The sequence below is a fragment of the Gallus gallus genome, chromosome 2 (genome assembly GCF_016699485.2).
Source record: "Gallus gallus isolate bGalGal1 chromosome 2, bGalGal1.mat.broiler.GRCg7b, whole genome shotgun sequence".
Classification (NCBI taxonomy): Eukaryota; Metazoa; Chordata; class Aves; order Galliformes; family Phasianidae; genus Gallus; species Gallus gallus.
Window position 1 is genome coordinate 23,739,370 of NC_052533.1, and position 9,921 is coordinate 23,749,290.

Sequence of the window (9,921 nt, forward strand, 5' to 3'; positions counted from 1 at the left end):
AGCCACTGCTGAGTTTAAAAAGGGATTTGCTGTGATGTTTGCCTGTGAATCTTCTGTGTTGTTCATCTTACAACATACTCATTGAAGCTCAACCAAGGTTAACTTTTTTAATTTACGTTGATTAAAATAATATTTCCCCATGGGTATTTTCAAGTTCTGAAACGGTTAATTTTTTATTGCTTTCTTCGCCATCTTCTTAAAAATGAGAAGAATGCACCCAGTGAAATTGTGTACTTACAGATGTGTACATGTATGCATATCTAATCCTGAACAGATACGCAAACTGTTCTGGAGGGATGGAAAGTGGAATCGTTATCATTAGCAATTAAAAATAATAATGTACATTCTCCCATGTACAAATGTATCCTAGATGGTGCCACATGTACCCAGGCAGCAAGAACTACTCTCCCTACTATAGGGCATGCAGAAAAACTAAAGCGAAAACTTGCAGATCTCGGGTAAGCATTTGTTACTTAAAATATCATTTTTATTTAAAGAATTAAAATTTCAAGGACATTTTCTAATGTTTTCCAATATTGTTGTAGGGCTCCCTTGCGAAGGAGTTCAAACAAGGGCAAGAAGCGGAAAGAGAAAGAAGCTATTAGGGTGACCTGTGGCATTAGGTATGGGTAAAAGAGTGGGGATGCAAGAAATGGCATGCCAGAAACGTTGAGAAAATGTAATTTCCCTAAAACTTGAAGGCTGACAGTCCCACTGCCTTCATAGAAATTAATTCTAAGCCTTGAGGCGACCTGCTGAGCTTACAAACCTAGATTTCTTAACTAAGGGATGGCTAACCAATAATCTAAAAATGCTTGGAGATTTCTGTCACTACTGCAATTGCATCGACTGCTTAGATTTGCAGAAATAGGTAATTAGAGCTGGCCTACAAGATGCATACACACAGACAAACACTAAGTTATTAATAGCCTAGATTCAGAAACCTTGACGCAATTCCACATAGTTTGGAGGAAAAGCCCCAAGAGCAGGGTTGGGCAACAGATATTCCCTGCAGCTTCACTGTGCCCACTTCAGGAATGCTTTCAGAAGGTTTTGTTTCTGAAGATGAACGTCATAAGTTGAAAGCAGAAAGAAGAAATGCAGACTGCATTGGTCATGTCACCAACTCTCAGGCAAGGAATTTTGGATTATCTGTGAGATTTGATGAGACCACACCATCAGCATCTGGCCTCTGAATAAATAAATGAGCATTCAAAATGACAGGAAGCAATCTTTTCTACAAAGGATGGTGTAGATTTTTAATGAAGGTCTCCTTGTATAGTGATGAGTCTGACACAGTCCCATCCAGAGGGGCCATACCTGGCTCCAGGTATGAGAGGCAAGCATTCAGGTAAACATCAGGAGTGCTAAGCAAACATAATATATTCTGAAAGTCCTAGGGTTCTAGCAACTCTAAATTTTTCTAAACATAAAGTAATGCAAAAGAAGGTATACGCGATAGAAGAGCTTGCTAAAGAAAGCAAAGTTCACATGCTGTTCCAAAAATGTATGCATTTGAGAAACTGTAGCAGCTTGGAGAGTTTTGCTGACAGTCTGACACGTAGAGTCCTGGGGACAAGTCTCCTTAAAATCACAGAAGCAGAAGAAATGTTAGACTTCTGACATACCCCTTCAGGCATACTGTACTGAATTGCAAGTTTCCTGTTCTAACACAGCATACACTCACATTCTGCACATATCTGGCAGGATCTTCGGTGATCTTATAGCAGTCAGCATCTCTGTGCTGGTGTCAGAACAAACTGTAGCAGTCATTCTACTGCTTGCAGTGTGCCTTACAGTTAAGGTTCATTGCTGTACTTCCGTACTGGAAGAGGGATTTGTTAAACCAAACACACTGTGCCTGTGCTTACCTGTAAGGCAGCTCATGCCCTTAGCAGAGCATTGACACCGGGTGGCATTTAAGTACCAAACAGACTGGGGAGAAGGAAGGTACGCTTCCTTATAAACAGGCTCTACAGAACTTATGTTCCTGATAGCAACATAACACATTAGAGGTGTTAATGAAATGCAGCAGATATCTTCCTTAGAGGAAGCAGATATCATCGTAGGACGATCAGTTGCTGATGAGACCCTCTGATAAATCAGCTATTTGCACTGTTTGTCACTGAATATTTCTGAGTTTGGATACGTTTGCTAAAAACAAAGTTCAGTACTACTTTGAAACTCTAAATTCATGAGCATTTATAATCCTTGCTGCGCTTCTGTAAACTGAAATGTTGTCGTTTCAGTGTAACTTTTTAAACACCAGTTGTCATTTCCTTTGTTAGTAACTACGAAGGATTTGCCTGAGAAAAATCTGAGGATGTTTTCTTTACAGTCCAAAGCTGTATGAGCTCTTTGAAAGAAGGAAGATGATGATCGAAAGACAGCATCCTGTTATAATTATTTTTGTCTATTAGAGCATTAGAGATTGATGTAGAATTAATCACGCTGTCAGATATATGTTGCAAGCATTATTTTGCCATTCAAGAAAAAAAAAAAAACCCTAAAAAAAATACCAAAAAACAACTGAAGATGTGTAGAAGAAAATCCTGAATTATTTCTGAAGGCTACCACTGATGTTAAATATATAGACAGATTCCTCCCATTTAAGTAGAAGGCACATACGCTTATATTCCCTAGCCTGGAGCAGTAGGTGATTTGGACAACGTCATTCCTTCTGTCTTCTTTCAAGCAGTATTGGAGCACGAGGAGGGAGCACAGGACTGTATCAGACACATCTACATTTAAGTAGCCAAAGGGAGAGAGGATTCTGGTTCTGCCTTGCTGTCTGGGGGCTCTCTGGCAGCCTCCATTTCATCCATACAGAAAAGAAGCTTCCCAATACACAGAGCTAGTGATTATGTTCATAATGATTTAGAAGCTGAGGGAAGATTTATATACTGCTACTATGAAAAGGCTAGCTGATAACGTCAAATGTTTATTTCATTTTTTTTTCTATAGTTGTATTTTCAATATTTAATTCAAAACAAACAAACAAACAAACAGAAAAGAACACCAAGATGTCTCTCAGTATTTAGCTGTTGTAACAAAGGCACATCTATGTAGGTGTGTGCATACGCACCCAGTTCCTTCTGCCTGCGCTCCAAATCCAAGCCAGACCTGTCAGGGAAGCAGAGCCTGCCTGGGTCAGTGCTGAGTCTGATCACGCTGAGATAGCAAGGCCCAGTGGTACCAGCACCGCGTGTGGCTTCTTGACTGGAGCTGGTTCACACCAAAACACAGGGACACAGGCACTTTGTGCAGGCATCTGTCTCCATTTGCTGCATGCATGTTATCTCAGAGAGCTAGAGTTAGAAAAGAAATCAAAAGAACACGCTTTTTCCTTCTTTTGTTAGAAGAGAGATTTCAAGAATGCTGTCACCAGCTGCATGCCACTGTGCTGATTAGTCACAGTTACATGGAATGTCGTTTTTTTACAATTAGCTACCTCTGTAGCATTTTTTCATATTTTATTCTCTAACACAAATCCCTGCTCCTTTCTCTTCTGCAGGACCACCAGAGAGATGCTGCAGAAATCAGCCAACAGTAAATCTTTAACAGAATGGTCCTCCTCTCTCCCACACTGTGTACCACTCACATGGTATGGAGAGGGTGGCAAGGGATCCAATTCTTCTAGCAACCTGCCGTCACCTACCAGCTCAACAGAACCTTCCTCTGAAAACATAAGCCCAGCTAAAAAAGGGTCAAAGGTAGAAAATAAGAACTACCTTATTCCCGCTGTGTTGAGTGGCATAATTGGCTTCGTGTTTCTGGAAGAAGAACGGGCCAATATGTTACCACTACAATAAACAGTGCATGGTGTTCATTGTACGGTAAAAGCTCATCTGAACAGAGCATCTCCATCATTGTACCATTCCACATTCTACCTTCCTATTCTTAATGTACATTAACTCAGTAAACTAACCGTGGTGTGCTGTACTGTAACAAACACAAGTGGTGCCAGTGGAAGTTAGCATTTGGATCCACTGAACAAATGCTAGATTTGTGTATTCAGTTATAGATACGTTCTGCATTCTTCAGGACTGATTGCAGGAATACCGACCTGTTCTTAATGTATTCAGATGAGATGTTTGCAAGTGAAGAAATGTTGTATGCCGTCAGTCATTTGCCTTTTTCTCCCCCAGTACTGAAATCTGCTTGTCATGCATGCATGGATGTTGGATTTAATTCTATATATGAAGATGCTCAAACTATAAATAGGAACTACTGCAGTTTAATACAGCTGTGTGACTCCTTTCTATGTGCATGAATGTTTCAGCATGATAACTCCTTATGTAACCCTTAGTTATAGTACTTTACTTGCTTTTTCTTGTGTATTTTCACTGCTGGAAAGTATTTCTCTGCCTTTATCCTTCTATAACTTGTAACAGTTTCTGCATTGGTCTGGTAAGAAGAAACAGATATAGTTCTCAGCTTTATATACAGGAATTTGAATCAGCCAATCAGCCAATCAACTACTCAGTTTCCTTTTATAAGAAAGATGAGGGTTAGATGTGTCAATCCTGTTTGTGCTGTTAAACAAATACTGAGTGAAAATAATTTTGAAATGGGAGAAAGTATCCCTTCTTACAATTACTGTTAAGCTGTGAAAGTTGTTTTGTTCTGTGTTCCTTTGTCCTGCTCTCCCATTATTAGTATTATTAGCAGGCCTCGGCTATCTTGTGTGTTTCCAGTGGGCAATGAAAAGGGCTAAAATTAATCATAAATGTGAAACTTATACAAAAGAGAGGTAAAAGAGAAGTCAGAATAGTTGAGAGGAAAAAGGTGTTCTTCACAGAGCAGGAGGTGGAGCTGTTGAACTCCTGGCCTGAGGATGCCGTGGGGGCCCCAAGTGTTCAGATTTTCTCGTCCTCTGTAAGGAGATGAGAAAAGCGGGGCATTAATTCTGACAGTAGGTGTGAGAAAACTGAACAGCAGAGCTTTTGATTGTTTCTTGTCCTCTGTTGAGTTTGCAAGCTCTTACATTTCCAGTACGTATGCCGCTGTTTAGCAGCGCAGTACCTCTATTCAGTTGGAATTCCAGCAGACCTCATGAGGACCAACGCTTGGTGTTTTTAGAAGGCCTGTTGTTATCAGAGAAAATACATCAGATTGGTTTTTTTTGGGGGGGGGGAAGGGATAAAAGAATAATTTATTTTATTGTTCTCTTTCGTTTTGTTGTTTGGATTCGTTTTTTAACATTGAATGACAAAGGTGGATCGAATTTGTTATTTATTGAGATGATAGAGGAGAAATCAGAGGTCGCGAAGGAGTTAACAAAGGTCACTGTATTGTCAACTGTCTGTTCAATTGGAATGAAATTTCATGGTGGCTTGTTTTGGATTTTAGTTGTGGTTCTCAAATCCAACTTTCCCACTTAAAAATGTTAATTTTTGTATTCTTCTGATGATCACTTTGCTGCATTCCTGGAAGAAGGCGCACACTCTTGCTATTCTTTGCTAGAAGATGTGGTGTTTGTTATTAAGTTCTTAGGAAAAAAATGATCATTGTTTTATGGTTATTACTTCAGTAATTAACATTCAGCATCCAAATGTATCTTTTGCTTTCAACTTGATTTTTTCTAGAAGTATAGGCAAAGAGGGAGGAATCAGAAATGGGTTCACAAGATATTCTCCCTGCTCTTCGAATAGCAGTTTTCACTTCCCTCTGCTAATTAATCCTCTGTCCTATTCTTTGTACTACTGCTATGCTTGTCCTGAAGATATGAAGGACAGCAGCATGTTATTGATTAACCAGCGGAAGCAATAACTTAGCTCCATGATGATATCCGATACCCTAAGTGCAAGTCTATGAATTGCTTTCAGACCACTTTGCTACTCACTGAGGCATTAAGCTGGCAGAGCAGTCTCTTGAGGTACACAGTGGTAAAGCATATAGCATGTTCTATTAATCATTAGCAATGCAAAAGATTAAGCTTCCTCGTGTGTATTTTAACTGGTTTGGTAAGCAATTGAAATCACTCCTGAACTGTGCCAACCTGGAAGACAGAAAAGCAATTTCCCTTTGAGATGCACATTTCAGATCATTTGTTTATTCTAAATTATCTTTTTTCCCTACAGAATTTCACGTTCAACGATGACTTCAGTCCCAGCAGCACAAGTTCAGCTGATCTGAGTGGTTTAGGAGCAGAACCCAAAACCCCAGGTTTCTCACACTCCTTAGCACTATCGTCAGATGAGGTATGTTGCTGGAATTGTTTAAGGTGGGAATTGATTGTCTTCTTTCTCCTGCAGCATTTGTCTTGATAATTACTCAAGCAATGAAGGGATGGTTTTAGGCAGTATAAAGGGAGAAGAAGATGAATTAATCTTGGCTTCAATATTTTAATTTTTCTTGTTCATATAATAACTATTTTAAACAACTGGCCTATGGTATTATTGTAGGATTGTTATGCAGTATTGTTAAATGCAGCTGGTTTCTAAAGAACTGCTCTATCCTCACACATTTCAATATGCTGTTCCTGCGTTCTGTATGTGTATGTGTGGACCTATGTATACATACACTAAAATAGAGGTAATTGAGACAGTTTTGAGACGATAAAGACGCAGTGTAATTGGATAAACATGGTTGAAACGTAAAGCACCTGCACCTAGACTATTTTTACCATGACATATTAAAATAATAATGACCTGTACATGCAATTATTGTGTATTCTGTACCTCAGTGTGTATACAGTGATTAGAGTGTGTATGTGTCAATCCAGTTTGCATTCTTTGTGCTTGCTTTGCACATACACAGTGGATTTTGAGTTTGATTCTTCAAACTAGATGGCTTTTGACCTGCGATAATGTGAAAAAGCATTCCCAACCCCATAAATTAGTGACAGAATTGAGCGGAATATAATATATTGAAAACACATTTCTAAGATACTTGTTCTTTGGCTCAATTGTCAGTGAAGCTGCACAGTCAGACAGCTTACTACTGTACATCCTGTGGACTCAGGAAACCTATGCATTTGTCCTCTTACAAATGCTGAGTAAGAACTTTGTCTTTTTCACTTGAGGTTTGAGCCAGGGTTTTTTTTTAGAGAGGAGGAACTTCAAGAATCTTTGGCTTCCTTTTCTTTTTTCCAATGACAGGCTTGTGTTATTACTGCTGTCAAGTTTTGCACAGGTTTAAAGAATGAGAGTCATTCTGTGCCAACCCCCTTCGCCAAAATGGAAGTCTACAAGGCCAGTCGTTCTTTAGCAGTTACTTACTGCAGATTAGAAAGGGTAAACATTTAGAAGAGTCATAGGAGAGTAGTAGATAGGAGACTGCATATACTGTGAATTACTGAAAACGATAAAGAGATCATTCATACTTTGTTTAGTATTAATACTGCCTTGATAATACTTTTCATTCTTCTATCATTTTCCTTCCCATTTTATCAAATATTTTAGTGTGACAGTGCCCTGTTCCCACTGGAACTAACAGTGCCCTGGTTCCCACAGAACCAGAAGTTGGAAAATGCTTTCATTTGGCTTGTTTCTACTTGGACTCTTCTAAAATTCCATGTTTGGACAGGTCTATAAAAATGAATAGGTTTTCTCTGTACTCTGCATTGTACCAAGTTGTGCCCTGCCATGGTGAGGCTGCCGTTCTTGGACCTGCTGTAGTGCATTGCTGCGAGCGCTCTCTTGCTCATGGCTCTTGGGCAGACCTCATGTAATTACTTGAAGGAGAATGAAAGGAAAGGGTAGGGAGGGAACCCAGGTCCTGTGGTCTGTTGTCCTCTAAGTAGTTTTTGCTCTTGCAATTGGAGCCGTCACACAAAGTCCCACTGGTTCCAGTGTGTCAAGACCAGGAGCTCACAGGGCTTCACTGGCACAATCTCTGGCTTAGCTACCAAATCGTGTGTGTGCTGAGCTTTCAACATAACCTTTCTTCTTCTGGAAGTAATTTTTTTCAAAGAAATCTCTGTTTTTTGAGTAGCCTTATCTGTTTGCGAATCTCGGTGCTACCCTTGCCCGAACTTTTACATGCTGTTACATGTTCTGTATTTTGTTTCTATAATGCTTTTCTTTCCCATTTCTTTGTTGCTCCCTCACTCAGAGCCTGGATATGATTGATGATGAGGTGAGATACCAGTGTGCTGTTGTGGTGAATTGTGTGACCATCGCGTGGCAATGTACTGTCTCATTTGCAAATTTGCACTTCTTGTTTCACTGTGTTGTGTGGCAAATCCCCTTGTTCGAGCACAACACACAGATGTCACTGGCTCCTCCTGCCTTGTCTTCAGCTCCCCTCTCCTTTCAAGGCCATGGCAAATTGTAGCTTTTGTGGTATGTTGGAAGGGGGAGGAGGGCCCGTGCCAGAGCACACCCACCAAGCCAAGCATCAGCTGCACTGAGATTCTGCTGGCTGCTGGAGAACGAAAAGACTGTGCTTAAACTGTCTTTTCCCCATCCATGAGAAATGGATGGCCAGAGGCTGAAAGAGCTCCCAACATCATCTAACCCAGTGGTAAAGCTGTTCAAACAGGCGACAGCTGCAGCAGCCTGTAGCAGCTGCTGTGCTGGCTGGGGTTTCCACAGAGTGGCTTTTGTTTCAGGCCCCACCAGCTTTCCCTTGGGTGGAAGGAAGTGGCAGAGAGGACACTCGGGGCTGAAGCAGCTGAAGGCCCACCTGCTCCTCCTGGTGCTGTTTGTGCTCTTCTCCTGGGCAGCACGATGTGTGGAGAGCAGGGTGGAGGCTGTGGGATTGCTGTGTGTTCCTTTCTGTTCCTGTGTCATCTCATAGTCTTCTGTAGGTAACATCAGTCTCGCTGGCTGTTTGGTGTCACTACTTTGAACTTCAGAATGGTTTTTATGAGGCTTTTTTTTCGCCTAAATTTCTTGTTTTGCAGCTTAAATACGCAATAAAGATCAATGAATGTGCCTGGGAAGTGGATAGCATAATTCTAATGGTATCCATTAGAAACCTTGTAACTTGAAGGATAAAGATCTTGTGAGGGAGTGGGAGCTGTACTTGCTTAGACCTGTGCCACCTGGCCATTTCAACCCATGTGGATGAAAAGGAATGCCAGTTCCTTTCTCCTGTTTATAAATAGAAACTTCTTAGGTACCTTGCATCAGTTCTTAGATACCTGGTTAGATGCAGGTGTTAATTTGTTGTTACAGAAGTATAAGGGCAGTAGGGGTACCTCTGCTCTGATGCTGGTGGTTTGTGCAGAAAAATGCTACTGCTGTTCAGTTACACTTCCAGTAATAAGGCGGCACATTTCTGTCACAGATCCTCGATGATGGACAGTCTCCAAAGCACAGCCAGTGCCAGAACCGGGCTGTTCAGGAGTGGAGTGTGCAGCAGGTTTCCCACTGGTTAATGAGCCTGAACCTCGAACAGTATGTTTCTGAATTCAGTGCCCAAAACATTAATGGGGAGCATCTCCTTCAACTGGATGGGAGTAAGCTTAAGGTAACTGACTGAGCGGAATGCAAGGTTAACTATATTATTTATTGTCACTTGAGATTGAGGAATTAAGAGTTCTGCCAGAAAGCAAAGGGCTTCTGTGTGTGGAATGATGATAGACTTGAGCAATATGCATAGCTTAGAAAGCCACAGCAGCATTCAGAGAAATTATCTTGTGCACTTAGGTTCAGCAGCTTCAGAAACAGGGAACTGGCTTTGTGAAAACTCTGGGTAGGTATGGTGTACCCATATTTACTGCATAAATCATAAGGGACCATATGTAAGTGGTATTTGTGTGCACATATTTCTCATCCAGCTCTGTTTTACAACAGAGCGATTTTAAATAAAAATACATCTGAAGTAGCAACTATAAAATGGATTGCTGTGATAGTGGAGTCAAAAGCTGGACACCAATTGTACTACAGTAGAGTTAAATACAGTTCTGATGTATAAGTATGCATTGGTTCATGCAGTGAAAATATGAGCCCAGTTTTATCAAAAATAACG

The 9,921-nt window shown here is 40.6% G+C and overlaps 1 protein-coding gene across 11 annotated transcripts in view; it reads left to right on the top strand.

Moving 5' to 3' along the window:
- Positions 1-9,921, top strand: part of PPP1R9A (protein phosphatase 1 regulatory subunit 9A) — a 174,718-nt gene that overhangs the window by 158,691 nt on the left and 6,106 nt on the right. For 5 of the 11 annotated variants that reach the window (XM_046930244.1, XM_040695473.2, XM_040695472.2 and 2 more), the window contains 6 exons: positions 371-458; positions 546-623; positions 3,515-3,713; positions 6,084-6,203; positions 8,059-8,082; positions 9,238-9,420. In XM_046930244.1, coding sequence (XP_046786200.1) covers positions 371-458; positions 546-623; positions 3,515-3,713; positions 6,084-6,203; positions 8,059-8,082; positions 9,238-9,420 — 692 coding nt within the window. The remainder of the gene's footprint in view (positions 1-370; positions 459-545; positions 624-3,514; positions 3,714-6,083; positions 6,204-8,058; positions 8,083-9,237; positions 9,421-9,921) is intronic. The other 6 variants (XM_040695474.2, XM_015281922.4, XM_040695475.2 and 3 more) reach the window with 3 other exon arrangements.